Source organism: Ranitomeya variabilis, chromosome 3 (assembly GCF_051348905.1).
Source record: "Ranitomeya variabilis isolate aRanVar5 chromosome 3, aRanVar5.hap1, whole genome shotgun sequence".
In the NCBI taxonomy this organism is placed as follows: Eukaryota; Metazoa; Chordata; class Amphibia; order Anura; family Dendrobatidae; genus Ranitomeya; species Ranitomeya variabilis.
The window spans coordinates 698,873,748-698,895,735 of NC_135234.1; the positions used below are offsets into that span (position 1 = coordinate 698,873,748).

The 21,988-nt window shown below is 42.6% G+C and overlaps 1 protein-coding gene across 1 annotated transcript in view; it reads left to right on the forward strand.

Moving 5' to 3' along the window:
• The window catches only part of TRPC4 (transient receptor potential cation channel subfamily C member 4), a 431,918-nt gene that overhangs the window by 356,123 nt on the left and 53,807 nt on the right, over positions 1-21,988 (forward strand). Inside the window, exon 4 of the mRNA XM_077298186.1 lies at positions 1,177-1,507. Within this exon, the coding sequence (XP_077154301.1) occupies positions 1,177-1,507 (331 nt within the window). The remainder of the gene's footprint in view (positions 1-1,176; positions 1,508-21,988) is intronic.

A 21,988-nucleotide genomic window follows, 5' to 3' on the forward strand; every position in this document is an offset into this window, starting at 1 on the left:
GATTAGCAAAACCCCCCATAAGTGTGGTGAATAGTGCTATTTTGTTGTCAATAACAGCTCTGTAAATTTCTATTAAGAAATGGCATAAATTATAGTCAAAATTTACTCCAGCACATGGCACCAAAATTATATGCCATCTTTATTATATTGCATGTGCCTCATAATAAATTTGATACATCATGCTCTGGCAGACTTTTCTTCAAGACTGGCATAGGAAATGATGAATCTGCCCCTTGTATGTTAAAAGTCCAACATCACTGAGTTAGTGGTCTCCGCTAGTCCTGCTTCAATGAGGTCATATCCATCTTTCATGTGACCACTGTAGACAATCATTGGCCCCAGCAGTGACATTTGCATGTGACTTCTACAGCAGACACTTGAATGCCAGATATAACATCTTAGATTACAGAGAGGTAAAGACCACTGGAGCAATGGCAGTGGAGCTGCAGGAGATGCAGTTGGTAAGTACGGCTACTTTCAGACATCAGGCTTTTTCCATCAGGCACAATCCGGCGAATTTTGAAAAAACGGATCTGTTTTTTTTTTTTCCGATGGATCCGTTTTTTTCTCATAGACTATATAATAGTATTAGCGCCGGATGGCCTAATGGTTCATCTGTTTATTGCCGGATCAGTCGAAAATTAGTTGATGAATGATTAGATGAACTTTTTTTTGTCTGGCGAAAAAAACGCACAGCGACGTTTCCGGCGAACGGACGAGACGTGAGGGGAATTGAGTGAATCCGGCTACCGATTTTGGTTTTTTTTACACTGAGTATGCCCCATAGCTGCATTTTTCATTCTGGAGTCTCTCTCTCTCTCACTCTCTCTTACTCTCTCTCTCCTTTATCCTGATTAAAAAAAAACAAAAAAACACAAAAACGGATCCAGCACAAAAACGGATCCGTCGCATCAGTTTTTCACATTTTAAGCCGGATCTGTTTTTTTCAAAATTCGCCGGATACTGCCTGAAGGCAAAAAACGGATGTGTGAAAGTAGCCTTAGGTTACCGTGCTATTTTATTCATTTCCAGATTTGAGTGAACATTTTAAAATCACAGACAACCCATATAAATCATTCAGATTAATGTATCGTGAACTGTCTAGTGATATGTTGACTGTAGCAGTGGCCTCCTCACATTCATGTAAATTGTTTTATTTCTCCTTGTGTTTTTCAGTTTGTCGCTCAACCTAACTGTCAGCAGCTGCTTGCTTCCCGCTGGTATGATGAATTTCCAGGCTGGAGGAGACGACATTGGGCAGTGAAGATGGTGACATGTGTAATAATAGGACTCCTTTTCCCTATCTTCTCTGCGTTTTACTTGATAGCTCCAAAAAGCAACCTCGGACTTTTTATTAGGAAACCGTTCATCAAATTCATCTGCCACACCGCATCACATCTGACTTTCCTGTTCTGTTTACTACAAGCTTCTCAAAGTGGATACAACATTAACAAGCCAGGCCCTGCACCAGTGCCCATTGAATGGGTGATATTACCGTGGGTTTTGGGTAAATGAATTACTAAATGCAATACATAATGTCTACATGAATTTCAGTAGCATGTCAAATATTTTTATTGTCGAAGAGTAGTTTAAAGAGTGAAATATTTTATGCTGATCTGGAAATTTGTCAGCCGCAGAAATGATTAGATGTGGTATTGTAGTTCTCATCCTGGTGCCTAGAAGTGAGAAACGTAAGGGCTTATTCACACGCTGAGTTTTTGCTGAATTTTATATGTATTTGTATGTTTTTTGTATTTTTTCTAAAGGTAAAATATACTGCACTTTACGGTATATTCACATGTGACTTTTTTTGCACAATTTATTTGTTGAAATATGTAAAGTAAAATATGCCGGGTTTTACAGCACTAGCCTAATCAATTAGTTTTATGAAATTTCATGCTCGCTCATTTTTTTGTTTGCATATTTTGAGCCCTGCTGCATTTTTGTCAGGACGCAGCTTGTCAATTCTTTCAGTATTTTTTTTCAGCACTTCAACATTCACATGAGTGAGTGAAACATACTGCCAAAAACGCACCTAGAAACACAACAAAAATGTGCAGATTGTACTTTCCTGCCACCACTCTGGTTTTTGGTGCAGGAAAAAAAATGCAAAAATGCAACGTGTGAATATACACTTCCTATATTTTGTTAGCTGCAAAATATAAAGTGAGCAACTACTCTATTAAGTATTGTTTAGCGAGATCCCACCATTGAGGACCACATCGATATTGAGTATGGGGTCCTGGCAGACATTGTCAGAAATTGGAGAGGTGGATGTACATATACGGGGCTTTCTCCATTCATTTCTTTGGGAACTCTGAAACTTGTCGAGCGGACATTTATGGAATATACAATTGATATGTCAAAATATCCCAGATGGGACAGTAATTTAATGCACCAACTGAAACTGAAGACCCCATTGATTAGTTGCCATTTAGCAGACTATAAGTGATGGAAGCAGCACAGTATTCCAATAAGAAGCATTAGCAGTCACTTTGGTGCTACAACATAAGACTTCCGTCTGTGTTTCCTTGGGTTATGGAACATCATGTTCTTATGGAGTTGTATATGATTTCTATAATATAGATAAGTATAAAAGCTAATATACAAACATAGCTGACTCGAATAATACCCCGCCTCTCCAGCACTAAGGCTCCAGATATCCCCGCCTAACTTTGTTTATTGGCTGCAGCAGTCACATGGATAGATAGCACAAGGGTGCCAGTGGGGATTAATAGAGCGGTAGGAAATTTAACAGGGTTGTTATGGTTACTTTGGTTTTTTTTGTACATTTCCGACTATTAGACAAATTACTTTAATTTGCGGAAAACCCCTTTAAAGCTCTAGATATTTGTTTTGTTATTTCCAAGGATATTTCAACAGCTGATATGTATGCATACATTTCTCTCCTGAATCGAATAGCATTACATGTTTCTACTGCCATGTGGCATCATTAATATAGCACGCCATCTGTTGGCATTGAAACAACATGTTCTTGCCAAAATTTTAAGACATACGCAAAATAGACTTACCAGAATTGTTACATAAAAGGCTCATTTGCACATTGGAAATATGGGAATACGGGTATTAATGATTGATATCTTTAGAAAGTTACCAGTGCCAAGTTGTAGACGCCCGATGTCTGCTTTGTTTTCCACAGCTTTATTGTTCTTCCAGTCCACTGCTCCCTCATTTTCATGTTATCACCGCACCACCATCATGATTCAGATCATGCGTGAACATTGACTTGGTTGGTTGGCGCTTTGGATCCTTCAAATGTTGTTATGATAACAGTAATTTTTTTGTCACTTTTTCACATTATTCATGCAAGATTTTTTATATTACAATTTGGCAGATCCTCTGGTGTTCCTCACTGATCTTTGTTCATTTTACTGCAATGGTGATATACTATATGCTCATGTGACCACTGCAGCCAATCACTATTCTCAGCAGTAGGGTTGAGCGACCTTTAGTTTTTTAGGGTCGAGTCGGGTTTTGTGAAACCCGACTGTCTTAAAAGTCGAGTCGACCACCGTGAAAAGTCGGGTTTCGGACGAAACACGAAACTCAATGAAGGAAATTATTAAATTATTATTTTTTATTTTTTTTTCCTCTCTCTCTCTCTCTCTCTCTCCGTCTGTCCGTCCCAGCACACAAAATTTCATATTGCACATTCCAAATCCCTACTGCGCACAAGCGATAACGTTCACTCCCCTAAGACCTATGTCATCACTCTGCCCACGCTCATTCATTGGCTGAAAAAATGGCGCTAAACGCGTCATACGAAACGCGACTTTGGCGCCAAGATCGCGTACCGCATGGCCGACCCTGTACAGGGATCGGGTCGGGTTTCATGAGACGCCGACTTTGCCAAAAGTCGGCGACTTATGAAAATGAACGACCCGTTTCAACCCTACTCAGCAGTGTTCATGTGGATAGACCGCTGCATGATAATCAACAAATGTCTCTGGGGACCATTGGAGTGGTTGCAGCAGGGAATTTATCAGGTAAGTAATAATTCTGCTGCAATTTTTTTATATATATTTACTTCCTTTGTTCTGATTTCAGAAAACCCACTTCATATTTTTTATCATAAGTTGAACTTTTTTTTAAGATGATAGAAAATACAGTTTACAATTAAAAAACTGTGTTATATCTAGTACAGCCAGAAATTGAATGAGCATTTTGTATCTATTTCCTTACTTTAGCTGTTTTTTTATTACATTTCCTAAATAGTGCAGGCTATGACTAATCTGAGGAGATAAATTTAAAAAGTAATTAAACTTCATTTTTTATATATAACTTTGTTCACCATGGAAACAATATCGTGTAAGTGACTTACCCTGCAACACAGTACACATACAACCCCTGCATTTCCCTAAGTCTATTTTCCTGCTTTCAGCTGTATTGATACCAGAATTGTGCTCTCTATGTACTTGGAATACAATTTCTGTATTTGAAGGGGTCACCATCTTAGTAGTGTGATGGCTCTTGAGCAGGGTAGTGAGTTCAGATGTCTTCCTCCTGAGTAGAGGATTTTTATTTTAAAAAAATTGATTTTAACGGCTTCACCAAAACCTCAATCCTCCACATATCGATGTGCTCATGTCTTCCTCTGAGCTCTCAGCTAGCTCACACTCTGCTGCACAGTGTTGTCAGATCAAACTCCTGTAGTATGCTTGTCCACAGAACTATTGAGCTCAGCCAGTGTGTCACTCTGTGACAGTAAGAAAGTCAGAGAGGAGGCACCCTAAACTTTCTCTTAATCTATACTTTCTATTCTAATCTAATCTATTCCCAACCTCAGGGTTACCCCTGAAGTTGGAGATGCCTGGGTCTCATACCTTTCTGTGCTCCTGTATGCAGGTTGCAGGATGCAGTGACAGATAGAAGGCAGAGCTAGGGTTATCAAATTTAACAGTTTTAATTTTAACATGGGGTTAACTCCTCGCAGAGAGATTAAGGGTTAAACAGTAACATAGTAACATAGTTATTAAGGTTGAAGGAAGACTTTAAGTCCATCTAGTTCAACCCATAGCCTAACCTAACATGCCCTAACATGTTGATCCAGGGGAAGGCAAAAAAAACCCATGTGGTAAGCGTAAGCTCCACCATGGGGAAAAAAATTCCTTCCCGACTCCACATACAGCAATCAGACTAGTTCCCTGGATCAACGCCCTATCAAAGAATCTAATATACACTCACTGGCCACTTTATTAGGTACACCATGCTAGTAACGGGTTGGACCCCTTTTGCCTTCAGAACTGCCTCAATTCTTCGTGGCATAGATTCAACAAGGTGCTGGAAGCATTCCTCAGAGATTTTGGTCCATATTGACATGATGGCATCACACAGTTGCCGCAGATTTGTCGGCTGCACATCCCTGATGCGAATCTCCCGTTCCACCACATCCCAAAGATTTCATGTTGTTTACGCCAAATTCTGACCCTACCATCCGAATGTCGCAGCAGAAATCGAGACTCATCAGACCAAGCAACGTTTTTCCAATCTTCTACTGTCCAATTTCGATGAGCTTGTGCAAATTGTAGCCTCAGTTTCCTGTTCTTAGCTGAAAGGAGTGGTACCCGGTGTGGTCTTCTGCTGCTGTAGCCCATCTGCCTCAAAGTTCGACGCACTGTGCATTCAGAGATGCTCTTAGGCCTACCTTGGTTGTAACGGGTGGCGATTTGAGTCACTGTTGCCTTTCTATCAGCTCGAACCAGTCTGCCCATTCTCCTCTGACCTCTGGCATCAACAAGGCATTTCCGCCCACAGAACTGCCGCTCACTGGATTTTTTTTCTTTTTCGGACCATTCTCTGTAAACCCTAGAGATGGTTGTGCGTGAAAATCCCAGTAGATCAGCAGTTTCTGAAATACTCAGACCAGCCCTTCTGGCACCAACAACCATGCCACATTCAAAGGCACTCAAATCACCTTTCTTCCCCATACTGATGCTCGGTTTGAACTGCAGGAGATTGTCTTGACCATGTCTACATGCCTAAATGCACTGAGTTGCCGCCATGTGATTGGCTGATTAGAAATTAAGTGTTAACAAGAAGTTGGACAGGTGTACCTAATAAAGTGGCCAGTGAGTGTATATACCCTGTAACATTATACTTTTCCAGGAAGGTATCCAGTCCCCTCTTAAATTTAAGTAATGACTCACTCATTACAACATCATACGGCAGAGAGTTCCATAGTCTCACTGCTCTTACAGGGTAATAGCAGTCCAATTGCGGAAAATATGCAGGGTAAATAAACAAAGTGACAGTAGTTCGGTGATGCACTTATCGTGTTAGAATTTCTTTAGAAAGCAGTTACCACTTGGGGGTTAGTAGCGCCGTCAATGGCTGGCATGGTGTTGGTCTAAGGAGATTCAGCTGGTAATGGTGTTCCATCTTCTGGCTGCAGCGGTCTGTCTCTGGTACCTACCGCTGAGCCCCTAGTCCATGAATATAGGCGGCCAGAGCAAACAAGGCCGCAGCACGATCATGGCCCTCTGTAGGTGGGAAGGCGTCTGGTGTTAAGGTGGGCCACAAATGTATGTCCAATAGCCGGTTCTCTCTTTGCGGCACTGGTGCTGTACTCGGAGTCATGAAGCACATGGCACCTTGCTCTCTGTCAGTTACCGGTCGCACTACACTTCTCTCTCTGCAATACGCACTGGTCACGGCAGGAGTACATGAACATGGGCCGGCGCAGCCTTAATGCTCAAGGGCTGGAGCACTTCTCTCTCTGTGCTGCGCGCTGCCTGTTCCTGTCAAGATTTACTGCTTCCGTGCTCGTCATGGCTCTTGCCACTTAGCCACACCCCATATTTCCAAGTGCATAGGTCTGTCCGGTCTCTTACTCTTTCCCCCGGAAAACAAAGGAGACAGTCCCGACAATTCTGGACCTGGCATAGGACAGGTAACCACGGCCTGGTTCTCCTTTTTACACTCCTAAAAAGTGGAAAGTGACAGGAGTAAAAGGGTAACAACGGCTGGACAGACGGGGAACCAAGGAATGAACAAACAACAGACATACAGGATAAAATACAAAGGAAAAATGAGTACACAGTAATGAGGCAGAAAAGCAAAAAGAATACAAGAAGGGGAAGATAGAGGTAATCACAACAAACCACATGCAACAATCTCAAGACTACTAGAGTGACTCTCCAGAATACTTTCTTCAATGATGCCAGGGACAGAATGAAGATTCTATTGCTCACATGGAGGGAAACCAGACATAGGTTTATATAATGGAAGGGTGAGGTTCCAATAAGCATCACAGCCAATAGACTATAAGGAACTCTAAACCCTTTCCATTCACAAGAACTCTGTTAAAGGGAACCTGTCACCCCCCCAGGCATTTGTAACTAAAAGAGCCACCTTGTGCAGCAGTAATGCTGCATTCTGACAAGGTGGCTCTTTTAGTTCGGGTCCCTGGCACTGCTGAAAGAATTGTTTTTAAATTTGACCCTCATACCTTGAAATCGCCAGGGGGGCAGGTCTTTCCCCCCTAATCCAGATGCCTCCCAGCCATCACTCAGGGCTTCTGTGCACCGGGCGCCGCCTCCTCTTCCTTCAGTAGCGTCCCTGGCGCCTGCACTGTAAGTTCGAAGGGCAGCGCAACTGCGCATGCCCGAAAGAAAAAAAACAACTGCGCAGGTGCCGGGGACGCTACTGATGGAAGAGGAGGTGGCGCCCAGCGCGCAGAGGCCCTGAGTGATGGCTGGGAGGTGTCTGGATTAGGGGGGAAAGACCTGCCCCCCTGGCGATTTCACGGTATGAGGGTCAAATTTAAAAAACAATTCTTTCACAGTGCCAGGAACAAGAACTAAAAGAGCCAACTTGTCAGAATGCAGCATTACTGCTACACAAGGTGGCTCTTTTAGTTACAAATGCCTGGGGGGGGTGACAGGTTCCCTTTAACTATGAATGGCAGTGTAGTCTTAAAGAGGGCCTGTGCTCAGCTAATCGCCACAATCTTCTAATCTGAGATGTAAAACTGGTCTCAGCAGACTGTAAAGTTTCCGAAGTTTTCATGCTAGACATAATTCTGTTAAAAAGTGTAAGTTTTGGTACTTTTTGTTAAAGGAAAAAACATTACACTCACCTGTCCTTGGCCTTCACATGCCTTAATCAATGCCTCAGCCCCCTTCCTTTGCTCTGCCAGTTCTATGGCCAATGGTTGACCTCATGAGAGCAAGAAGAAGGCTTTACAAGCCATTGACTTAAAGGGAACCTGTCACCCCGTTTTTTCCGTATGAGATAAAAATACTGTTAAATAGGGCCTGAGCTGTGCATTACAATAGTGTATTTTGTGGACCCCGATTCACCACCTATGCTGCTGAAATACGTTACCAAAGTAGCCGTTTTCGCCTGTCAATCAGGCTGGTCTGGTCAGATGTGCGTGGTGTCTTCCCCCAGATCTTGCTTATTTTTCCGTTGGTGGCGTAGTGGTTTGTTATGATTCTAGTGGTAGAGAATCTCTGGTATTCAGACTAAGTCCGCAATAACATAGAACTGCTCTAGGGAGGTGGAAACTAGGCTAACCGCATAACTGATCCTAACACACAACTAGAAGTAGCCGGTGAACATGCCTACGTTGATTCTAGACGTCTCGAGCCAGCCGGAGAACTGACTACCCCTAGAGGGAAAATAAGACCTCACTTGCCTCCAGAGAAATTAACCCCAAAGATATAGAAAGCCCCCAACAAATAATAACAGTGAGGCAAGAGGAAAACACAAACGTAGAGATGAACTAGATTTAGCAAAGTAAGGCCCACTAAACTAGATAGGCAGAAAATAGAAAGTGAACTATGCGGTCAGCAGAAAACCCTGCAAAAACATCCACTCTGAGTATTCAAGAACCCCCGCACCGACTGACAGTGTGGGGGGAGAATATCAGCACCCTAGAGCTTCCAGCAAGCTAGAAAATCACATTTTGAGCAAGCTGAACAAAAAACACTGATAATGCAAATGATCCAAAGTATGCAAACTGGACTTAGCTTTTCTTGCATGAGGCAGATGGCAAGGAATCAGGAGGAGACCAAATAGGACTGAATACATCGATACCAGGCAAGAGACTGAGTCCTAAGGAGGACTAAATAGGGAAAACCCACAGCTTAATGAAACAGCTGAAGCCCAGGCATGCAGAAAGACATGACTCATACAATACCATTAGTGACCACCAGAGGGAGCCCAGAAACACAGTTCACAACAGTGGTTTGCGCATGCCCAAGTCCAGAATCCACTGCACAGCGGAGGGAAAAGAGCGCGATCTGCGCTATTACCCTGGTGATTGGTGGGGGCGGCCATCTTCCTGTGGCCGCGCGTGCGCAGATGGAGCACTCTGCTGCCCGGGGCTTCAGGAAAATGGCCACGGGATGCCGCGCGTGCGCAGATGGAGATCGCGGCGGCCATTTTCCTGAAGCAGAGATGCGAACTCGGCTTCAGGAAAATGGCCGCCGCGATGTCCATCTGCACACGCGCGGCATCCCGCGGCCATTTTCCTGAAGCCCCGGGCAGCAGAGCGCTCCATCTGCGCACGCGCGGCCACAGGAAGATGGCTGCCTCCACCGATCACCAGGGGAATAGCGCAGATCGAGCTCTTTTCCCTCCCCTATGCAGTGGATTCTGGACTTGGGCATGCACAAACCACTACACCACCAACGGAAAACTAAGCAAGATCTGGGGGAAGACACCACGCCCATCTGACCAGACCAGCCTGATTGACAGGCGAAAACGGCTACTTTGGTAATGTATTTCGGCAGCATAGGTGGGGAATCGGGGTCCACAAAATACACTATTGTAATGCACAGCTCAGGCCCTATTTAACAGTATTTTTATCTCATACGGAAAAAACGGGGTGACAGGTTCCCTTTAATAAATTACAACTCATGTGACCACAGAAGGCCATTCACTAAGCTCAGTGCTGGAAGAACAGAAGACCTGTGCAGCTCTCCAGGGATTTGAGGCAGCATAGGTAATCGGGTTAAGACCTGGGACATATTTTTTTTTTTTTTTTAACTCCTTTTCTTTAAGACCTCACTGCATTACTGCATCACTGCATTAGAAATGTCTTTTCACATTAATCAGAGCACTTTCGATTCAGACTGGGTTTTTTTAATCAGTTTTGGGAGATTCGCTTCATTTCTAAATTGCACATTTTCTCTCTCTCTGTCTAGTTGGGGAAATGGATATTTTTGTGGAAAGAAAGGACTTTGCTAATTTCTCTTATTCAGTCAGATCTATTTCCTCTGATGGCCCCTTCTCTTTTCATGGTATCAGAGCTCATTCCCCTATTTTATAATAATGAATGAGGCTGTTCACGTTTGTGATTTTCCGCAGACCGAGGAATGTGCGCAAAATCGTGGAGACATGCCGATATTGATCTGAGTGTCTGATCAAAATCAGTAATGCAAGTCTATGGTCTGTGAAAAAATTGAACAACACTCAGAGGCCTTGTGAGTGCCGTCCGATGTTCATGGACTGTTGGACAGGAGAAGGTGGAGAAACTTTTTTTTTTCTACGTACGAGAAAAACTCATGAAACTCGTACCAAACTTGGAACAAACTCTGATAAAGCTCTGATGAAATTCTCACCGAAATCACTGATGAAACTTGGTCGATTTTTCTTGTCCTTAAAAAAAGAGCTGTCATATGAATGTGCCCCTTAGTCAGACACAAAAGAAAAAGACTTTTCTATAGCTTCCTTTCCTCTCAGTTTTTTTATTTACTATTTCAGGCTTCTTTCACACAGCATTGCACAACCTTTCAGATTTCCCAGGCTTTTTTTTAGCTCTGATTTTGATAATTATTTGCCTATAGTTTGGCGTTTGACTCATGCTGCATCATATTTACTTCACAATTTTTTTTTTCAAGATCTGACTTTTTTTAAAAAAAATACAGTTCTGTAGACAAACCAGGTGAACCATTAACAAAGTCTTTTGGTGATTTCAGTACATTGCAGAATTTCTTTCTCTGCACGGTGTATTTTGCAAGAAAAACGTGTACAATAGATTGCAGTTACTTTAACAAACATAATTCCATGCTGGCCAAAGGAAAGAGGGATTCAGCAGAAAAGCATTGTTGGCTTTTACAAAGCCTAAGGAGAAAGCTTCTCTAAGTAAGAAGTGATAAGCAAAATGCTTCTATATTTAGTTGCAGAGGTGCATGTTAGTCTTAATTACTGCTTATAATTGTGTATAACACTTAATGTGTTCACTTAAAAAACTGGTTAGATAGAAGAACATGTATTCATCTGTCTGTAAGCCTTAAAATAGCAACGAGTAGGAGGTAAGGATGAAGCAAGGATTAGGGCTCATATTCATCTGCGAATAAATCAGACGAGTGCAATCGGATAAAAAAAATCGGATTGCACTCTGACAAATATTATTCAATGATTACACTGGTCAACGCAATTTTTCTGGCAAAAGGTTATAAAACATATTTTAAGTCAATTTTGGCTGCTGATTACGAATATGAACTCCGTTTTTAGCTATCACATCAGGATTTCGAGATATTTTAAATTTTTGATGAAAATTACTCCTATCTAATGTTTTATGATAAAAACACATGATTTTCGATACTATATTGTATATTTTTAATCAAGGAATAACAAAGATTACAAAGTCTATGTACAGCAAATCAAATATACTTACAGAATTAAACTGCAAAATATAAAAACACATATATATATGGGACACAGATGAATGACAAATGGCAGTTATTTGAACGTTCTTTTCTTGGCTGGTCTGTGATGTACAGCTTCTGTGTTGTCTCTCATCAAGCTCTAGCAACAGTCAGCCATCATCTGTGACTCCCACCGACCTTGATACCGTTCTTCCATTGTTTTAAAGTCCTGATGAAAACGCTCCCCTTGTTCCTCGCTCACATCCCCAAGGTTCTCTGGAAAAAAGTCCAAATGGCTGTGTAAATAGTGAATCTTGATACTCATTCTACATCCAAGATTTTGCAGACTCATTAGTAGCTCTTCCACAATCTCTTCATAGTTGTCTGCTTTCTTATTCCCTAGAAAATTCTGCACCACATTACAAAATGCATTCCAAGCTCTTTCTTCTGTCTCATTCATTGATGTGATAAAATTTGGGTCTCTCATAAGTGTTCTTATTTGAGGTCCATCAAAAATTCCAGCCTTTTTCTTCTCTTCACTAAGACCAGGAAAAGTTGAACATATATAGTTAAAGCATTCTCCACTGTGTTTGAGAGCTTTGATGAACTGCTTCATCAACCCAAGTTTTATGTGTAAAGGAGGAAAGACAATGTCCTTCATATCCGCTAGAGGATCATGGATGACATTCTTATCGCCAGATGCCAAACTCTGTCGCTGAGGCCATTCAGTTTTCACCCAATGCTCTGCTGTAGCTCTACTGTGCCAGTAGCACAGAAAACAAGGGTGTTATTATAACAAATGGGAATTATGCATATTCAAAGAAAACAAATATATTCTCACATTTATTGGGAGACTAAATTTACCTTAGTGAACCGTATAAACCGGCACTTTTCATACACTACTTATATTTATCATGGAATTCTTGAAAATGGGCTGTATACCTCTAGTGCAAAAATGTGATGTGATAGAGAAATTATAAGATCAGATTTGAATTCATGACCCTCAAATTAGTCTAAAACTGTTCTTAAAGTCCATGCCAGAATTTTTTTTTTTTTGTAGACCAGTGTGTTCATCTATGATTTTTTTTTCTCAGCTTGGATTGGACTGAGAAAATAATTGAAACAAACGGTGAGTGGCCACATATATTGGACGAGACTTGCCAATGCAAGTCAGTTGGTATGAAAAAAAAACGGATGGGCATGCAGACTGTCCATTTTTTCCGGATACACTACCATTCTGTAGCGTAGAACATTGTAGATGGTCCTGTAAATGTAGAATAATAGTTGCAGAGAAAATGTGTGCATATTTATCGCAAGTCACACTGATGGTCCATGTGATGTCTGAGTTTTTCTCGCACCCATAGGCTTGCATTGTCGAGTCTCTGACGATATAGGCATGAAATCGCAGCATGCTGTGATTTTACACGCACGTTGGATACGCCAGAGAAAAATTACGGTGATGTGAGCTGCCCCATAGATTAACAGTGGTCCGGGCATGCTCTCGAGTAACGAGTATATTCACTCATCACTAATGCTGACACATTTTTACATCATGAAAAGACTATAAATAAGTACTGTAAAAATGCAGTGAAGTGGGCAAGGAAAACAAAATGGTGGTGAACGGTGGCCACAATCTCGGATGCTGTACTTGAATGAAACAAAAAAAACAGAGATTCTTAATTTCTATAACTGTCACTATCTCCTGTAGCAGAAATTTTACAAAAGCATGAAAATTAAAATAAATGGCATAATGCTGAAAATTGAGTATCAAATTTTGTCACAATTGGAAGCCTGTCAAAATTACAAAAATAATATTTCAACCTGATTCTGGTACAGGAAAGTACTTACAGTATATGCTGAAAATGTGTGCACCAGCCCAGCAATTGGCTCTGAAGATATCGTAGCCACTGATTTGAAAAAAAGTGGTTTCTAGAAAAATGCGTTAAAGTTTTTCGTACTGATTACACAGAGATACGTTTACTTACAATCAATCAGCTATTCCAGGACAATAGTAATTCTTCCTTGTGCTCATAAAATTCCTACAGAGCTGCTCTCTCTTTTACCGATGAGATCTGTAGTCTCGAATGGAGTCAGACGAACGCCGCTCGAAGCCACTTAAACGAGCCTTGTCCCACATGTGCACGTACATCTCTGCTTGCAGTCCAATAGTCATTTCATTAAGAATTGGTATAAACCCCTCGTTAAAGATAATTATTGCCAAAAGCATAGCTATGCTCACAATCTTTGCACCTCAATGAAGATGTTTCAGAGCAAATGTCCAAATGTGTGAGTTGAGCGATTCTTTGCTATTTTGCATTTCTGCTCCAACACAACGTTCCAGCAAATCATCCTATTAGATGTCTGATCAGTGTGAGGTGATTACAAAGGGTAATGTCCTCATGAACTGGAGCCTGGTAAAAGTTCCCACGCTCGAGTTCATATAAGGACATCCAGCAGAGGGCGCCTCACCGCAACTCAAGGTAACTACAGGTCATTCCCCTGCAATCCATTCTTTCCCTGGGGTTTTACAGCCACAAGCACTGCTTTAGCACAGCTCCTGGCTGTAAAATGATTTAACCCCTTCAGATGGATTTACTTCGTGGGACTTGACCTGAGCGTCGGAAGGTATGAGATATTGTTGTTTTTTTATTTTTCCTTTGTTACAGAACGAGGGTTTATCAGGTGGATTACCAGTATAATAAAATATTACAACAACCTGTGTCTTTATTTCATTAAAATACTTGTAAATAATGTGTGTGTGTTTTATTAACCATTTCGTACTATTGGATTAATAATGGATAGGTGTCATAATTGTCGCCTGTACATTATTAATCTGGCTTAATGTCACCTTACAATAGTAAGGTGACATTAACCCTTCATTACCCCATATCCCACCACTACACGGGAGTGGGAAGAGAAAAGCCAAGTGCCAGAATAGGCGCATCTTCCAGATGTGCCTTTTCTGGGGTGGCTGGGGGCAGAGGTTTGTAGCCAGGGGGGCCAATAACCATGGACCCTCTCTAGGCTATTAATATCTGTCCTCAGTCACTGGCTTTACCACTCTGGCGGAGAAAATTGCGCGGGAGCCCACGCCAATTTTTTCCGCGATTTAACCCTTTAATTTAATAGCCAGAGGGCCCAAATTTTGCGCATACACACTACTAACATTAGCAGTGTGGAATATGCAAAAAAGGGATATGAGATGGTTTACTGTATGTAAACCATGTCTCATATCATGTCGGGTTTGGGAAGGAGATAGCAAAAGCTGGCAATTGAATTACCGGCTTTTATGATATCTAGCGCTGTATGAAATATAAATATATATATATATGTGTCTCACTGACATATATATATATATACCTATTCTATGTGTAGACATTTATTCTACCTATTCTATTCTATTCTGTCAGTGTGATTTTACTGTACACCGCACTGAATTGCCGGCTTTTCTCTGTAACACCGGTGCGTATTTCTCGCAAGTGACACACATGGTCCGTGTGTAATCCGTATTTTTCTCGCCCCCATAGACTTTCATTGGCGATTTTTTTTGCGCAATACGGTGGACAAACACAGCATGCTGCGATTTTCTACGGCCGTACAAGACCGTATAATACGGATCAGTAAAATACGGCAGATAGGAGCTGGGCCATAGAGAATCATTGTACCGTATGCAATCCGTATTTTCTGCACCTCTCATACGTCCGTAAAACTCGCTAGTGTGACGCCGGCCTAAAGGAATGGAAAAAATACATCTATATGTGTTAAATCAATGCATCAAATATGAGGAACATTTTTAATAAACACTCCAAAAGTTTTCATTCCCCTCTTTAGAAGAAGGTCTCCACAGTTAATTTTTGGTGTCAATTGCTGTATTTTATATCAGCATTGCAAAGTCATGAACTCAATTTATCTCTGACAATTTAAAGATTTGGATTACAGCACCAGAAAAATAATACTTACTTCAGCAGTGTCACATTTAACCTTCACATTTTACATACTACAAGTATTTTTAGTTAAATGTGTCACAAAAACAAAGCAATGACAAGCGAATGTTATTTTTGATACACAATAGCTAAGCACTATTTTATTGACAAACTATTATATGAGTGCAAACTATAAACCTAAGGAGAAAACTAGAACCATATAGTCTCATCAGGAAATGTATAGACGGAAATGCCTTCCTTTGTGCCCCCACACAATAATGATGTCCCACTTTTCATATGGTGTGACAAAAATAAATTTTGTTCCCAAACAGAGGGTTGAACTATCTGCTATATGTTAATTTTATTGTGTGTTGATATTACTGTTTCACATAATATTACAGAGATGCTGAACCTCTTTTTAGGAACTGACTAGTAAAAGTTACATTTTTAAACCGAACTGTTGCTATTTTTTCTGATCCTATTGTGGAACAAACGGTAGTGGGAGATTATTTGTAGTATTGCTCTATATATACATACTGTGAGAGTACTGTGCCAAAAACCCTCTGTTTGTACTTTGCACCCCTGCCTGTGGAAGTATTGTGCCAAAAAGCCTCTGCAAACTCTGCAGTTGTGTCTGTACGAGTAGTGAGCCTAAAAATGTATTTTACTCTACCGCTGTGCCTGTATGACTTGTGGCTGGGCTTAAAAAATAATTATACTCTACCGCTGTGTCTGTATGAGATGTTGCCGGAATTAAAAAGTAATTATACTATACCACTGTCTCTGTAAGAGTTGTGGCTGGTGCTAAAAAAATAATTATACTCTGCCACTATGTCTGTACGAGTTATGGCCGGGACTAAGAAACTAATTTTGCCATACCTCTATGTTTGTATGAGTTGTGGCTATGACTAAAAAACTAATATTACTCTACCGCTGTGTCTATATGAGTTTTGGTTGGGCCTAAAAAGTAATTTTACTCTACCGTTGTGTCTGTCCGAGTTGTGGCTGGGACTATAAAAAATGATTATACTTTTACCTTACCGCTTTGTCTGTATGAGCTGTGGCAATGCCTAAAAAAAAATTATACTCTACCACTGTGTCTATACAAGTTGAGGCTGGGCGTAAAAAAATAATTATACTCTGCCGCTATGTGTGTGTGAGTAGTGTGCCTAAAAAACACTTGAAAACAAATGAGTAGACCATCAATGAAAGGATGAGGACATGGCCTTGGTGATACTGGTGTGGTTGCTGCTGGTAGTGGTAGTAGTGCACCTGCTGCAGGGAGACACCTTCCTCTGGTGCACACAGGCGTCAGGACTTTATGTGTTATTTCAAAGGCTGAATACCACTACTCAAATGGTGAGGCCAGAACATGTTAAGGCAGTGTTAGATTGGATGGCGGAGAGTACCTCCAGTTCCTTTGAATTATCTTTCACTTTGTTCATTGCAGAAAGTGCAGACTTAGCACCTGCGGACCATGGTCATCTGGTTTCAACCTCACCTGCTTGCAAATCAGCAGAGCAGTATGAGCCCCAAGTCATGCAGCAGTCACTTCTGAATTTTGATGACTCCATGGTTCCGTGAGTCATCCACCTGGCCCTGCCCCACAATTCAAAGATATTGAGTGCACTGATGCCCTACCATTTGTTCAGTTGGAGGATGAGTACGTGAAAGGGTAAATGCACACGTTCAGCAGAAAACCGTAGCAAATCTCTGATGATAAAGAAACACAGGTGCCAACTGCTGAGTCTTTCTGCAGTAGGAAGACCATCAAGGAGGGCAGGGGTGAGGACTGGGTGGAAGATGATGTGGGGGATGATGAGATCCTAGACCCCACATGAAGTGAAGGCCATCCTAATGACGTGTGCAATTTGAAGGAAGAGGATGTGGTCACGCTGCCCCAGCAGAACAGCAAAAGAGGAAGCAAGGTGCAAAAGCACAGCCAGTGGCCCCTATCAAGTACATTGGTTATTACTGGACACACGCCTAGGAAATGAGAACAACAATGCCAGCTCAAAGACCTCGCTGGTGTAGCATTTTTTCAGCCAGTGTGCTGACGACAAGAGATGAGTGCTTTGCACTTTGTGCCATCAGAGCCTGAAGAGAGGCATAAATCTTCTGAACCTGAGCACCACCTGCATGACGAGGCATCTGAATTCCAAGCATGATTTGCAGTGGAGTACACACCTGAAAAACCAGTAAACATCAGAGCATCCTCCTGCTTCCTCTTCTGCTGCGGTCTCGGCCTCTTCCTCCCGCTCAAGATCAACAGGGCCCAGTGCCTCCCTGTAAAGAGAGGATGTGACAGCACCACCACCAGCTATGTTACCAAGCATCTCCACATTGTCCCATGGTAATGTTCAGTTCTGCATCCCCCAAACCCTTGAGAGAAAGAAGAAATACCCCCTACCCACCCACATGCCATGGTCCTGAATGACAGCATTTCCAAATTATTGGCCTTTGAAATGTTGCCATTCTGGCTGGTGGAGATGGACAGTTTTAAAAAAACTGATGGCGGTCGCTGTCCAGCAGTACATTGTTCCCCGCCACCACTACTTTTCCAGGCATGCCATGCCTGCCCTGCACACACATGTTGCAGCAAAATCAAGTGTGCACTGCCCAATGCCATCAATAGCAAGGTTCACATAATCACTGATACATGAACCAGTAAACACGGACAGGGACATTAAATCTCCATAACTGCCTACCTGGCAAATGTAATGGCAGCTAGGCCTGAGGTGGAAGGTGTTCTAGCGCATGTCCCACCAACACTGACCTTCCTCTCTCCAGTGTGCCTCTTCTTCCTACTCTGCTTCCTCCACCGCCTCCTCATCCAGTCACAGTAAGACCTGCAACACCAACTTCAGCACACCCAGGGGGCAAAGACAGCAGTCTGTTCTGATACTCATCTGTTTGGGGGACAAATTCCACACAATGCAGAAGTTGTGGACAGGGATCAAACAGCAGACAGGTGGTGTGTCATAACTAGCAAAATCTGGTAGCAGCTATAGGCCTAGCCACTTTGATGCATACCCCGCTCATTAAAACCCTGCTTTTGGCCGGGCTTCAAAGTAGATTGTGATTTCTTCAGGAATACTGCGATATTGCTGTGCAAATTACAAGCAATCAGATGATTGCAGGTTCAAGTTGCAAATACACATATGTGGTACCAAAATGTCCATAAAAGTCCAATCTGTTAAAATCTAAAATTAAGAACATTATGGGTAAAGACCATACACAGAAAAAATCACACCACAATACTGCAAAAAAATGGTGTAAGAAACCTTCGAATGTTGTTTCTGTGCCAAAATGATATCAATAGAAACATTTTGCCCCACAAAAAATAAGCGCTCCTCCAGCTCCATCAACAGAAAAATGGAAACACAATCCAAAAACAGTGCCCAAATCACGTTTTTTTTGTAATTTCATCACATGAGAATTTTTTTTCTTATTTTCCAGTACATTGTCTCTTAAAAAGAATGGTGTCCTTCAAAAGAACAACTTGTCCTGTAAAAAACAAGACCTCATATGGCTATGTGTACAGGAAAAAAAAAAAAATTGGCTCTTGAAAAAATGGGAGGATGGGGAACAAAAATAAAATTGCAGCATGCTGCGAGTCGCCGAAGTATTAAATAGGGGAGCTGTGAAGCAGAGGGTACTGTGATATATGTGATGCAGTAACCCCTGTAACAGGTAGGGGGCGCTGCATGGTCTCCCCGGGATGTGCACGGAGTTGTATTGAGGCCGTGAGAATTGACCTGCAGTGATGTCAGGATCACGTGACCAGCCCATGTGATCCATTACTGTGGGTGTGGTTACAGGTACATAACGTGACCAGGGTGTGGGTCACATGTTCCTGTGTGGTTCCAGTGTGTGGACCTGAAGGGTCCAAGTGCAAAATCCCTGAGGGAGTTCCTGAGGGCTCGGTGTGTTCCTGTGTTGGAAGCCAGAGAGGAGGCTTCCTGGAAAGCACCTGCTGGCATGGGAGGTTGTTATGGTTCTCAATGGCAAGAGAACATAGCCCAGCAAACATACGAACTAGCTCTTGGAAGGATGGAAACTAAACTGACCATGAACTAAACCTGCCGCACAACTAACAGTAGCCGGGTAGCGTAGCCTGCGTTTTATCCCTAGACGCCCAGCGCCGGCCGGAGGACTAACTAATCCTGGCAGAGGAAAATATAGTCCTGGCTCACCTCTAGAGAAATTTCCCCGAAAGGCAGACAGAGGCCCCCACAAATATTGGCGGTGATTTTAGATGAAATGACAAACGTAGTATGAAAATAGGTTTAGCAAAATTGAGGTCCGCTTACTAGATAGCAGGAAGACAGAAAGGGCACTTTCATGGTCAGCTGAAAACCCTATCAAAATACCATCCTGAAATTACTTTAAGACTCTAGTATTAACTCATAACATCAGAGTGGCAATTTCAGATCACAAGAGCTTTCCAGACACAGAAACGAAACTACAGCTGTGAACTGGAACAAAATGCAAAAACAAACAAGGACTAAGTCCAACTTAGCTGGGAGTTGTCTAGCAGCAGGAACATGCACAGAAAGGCTTCTGATTACAATGTTGACCGGCATGGAAGTGACAGAGGAGCAAGGCTAAATAGCGACTCCCACATCCTGATGGAAACAGGTGAACAGAGAGGATGATGCACACCAGTTCAATTCCACCAGTGGCCACCGGGGGAGCCCAAAATCCAATTTCACAACAGGAGGTCCTAGTAGGAGGACCGGATCCCGGAGCAGTGCACAGTGGAACTGGGGAAGCTGGAGTCCTTCGGTGAGGTCTGGACTGACTACTGTATGCCGGACAGGCAAGTTGGGGATCCCTGTTAGGCAGCTTACCCAGAAGAGTGCTAACGGAGTCTGGGGAAGCTGGAGTCCTTCGGTGAGGTCTGGACTGACTAGTGCGTGCCGGCCAGGCAAGTTGGTGATCCCTGTAAGGCAGCTTACCCGGAGGTGCGGACTGGCAAGGAGTCAGCAGGTGGAGCCGGAGCTCCCGTCAGGTATCGTACAGGCCGGTAGTGCTTGTGAAGTTCTATGAACTGTGTGGTCTCCCTTGGGAACTGGTTAAGGGAGGACCAGCGTGTTAGTGGCCGTGAGGCAAAGCCGTACACTGAAGTGTTAGAAGCTGCAAGTAAATATCACCAGTTGGTGCCTGTTGTGTTTCATGTTATGAACTGTGCGTACCCCGGTTTATGAGGCTTAATAAACCGCATGGACTGCTTTGTTTTATAAACCCGTGCCCGTGTGCTTGAATATCGCGGCCAAGTGAGTGTCCCCCAACACTCTCAGTAAGAGAAACCTTACAGTACATGTTCTACCACAGATAGGTGGATACTATAAAAGGTGGTAGAGAGACAAACAGCATCCCTAAACATATGAAAATAGGAACAAATTTTTTAATAAAAATAAGTATAAAAATAATGAAATCCATAAGAGTTAAAGGCCCATGGCATTTTAGAATTGCAGTAGTAATATGGCATCATGACTGCAACAGCCAGTGAGCGAAAAGGCCCATAAGCATGTTTGATTGAGAGAGGGCTTGTAACTAGTGATGGGTGAATCACTTGATGTTCGGGATCGATGGGTTCGCATGAGTTTTTTTGTAAAGTTCGAGCTCGAGGCTGGAGATGACGCGAACTTGCGTCCGAACCCTGAGCTTGGACTTTACTGATATGGGATTGGGCGGGGGGGCGGGCTGTAAAACAAAGCATAAAAATAATAACAAACATTATAATTATACTTACCAGTCCAGTGACGCGTCCTCCCGTCTCACTGTCTCCCAGCCGCATCTACTTCCGGGGCCGCTCATTAACCGGGTAATTCACTCCACTGCTCGGCGCTCGGCCATTTTTGGCCGGCGTCGGCAGTATTCATGCAGTGAGGTCAGGGTTCACCCCAGTTCATGGCCCGAGCCATGAACTCAAGTGATCTCTGACGTCGCTGAACTAACACTGCCGGAAAAAGCTGAAGACTGCCGAGTGCAGTGAATACCGCTGGTCGCCGGAAGTTAATGTGCAGCCCCGGAAGCAGATGAGACCGGGAGACAGCGGGATGGGAGGAGGGGTCACTGAACAGGTAAGTATAATTATAATGTTTATTATTAATTTTATGCTTTTACAGGCCCTGGACCCGAACTGGACCCGAACTGTAACACGGGTATCCCATGGAAACCCGTGTTCGGGACCTTGTGACCGAACACTATGTGTTTGGTACGGGTCCAGAACTTTACAGTTCGAATTCGCCCATCCCTACTTGTAACAAATGAATGGGGGAAAGGGGTTTATATTATAGGTATGTTGTTATGCAGAGGTAGTGATCACTTGGGAATGTATGTATTCCCAAGTGTCATGCAAAATGCCTCAATATAAACCCCTATTATGACTCATATGGATGTCTTTAGAGGGCATATCCCATATACCCAGAGTACATAACA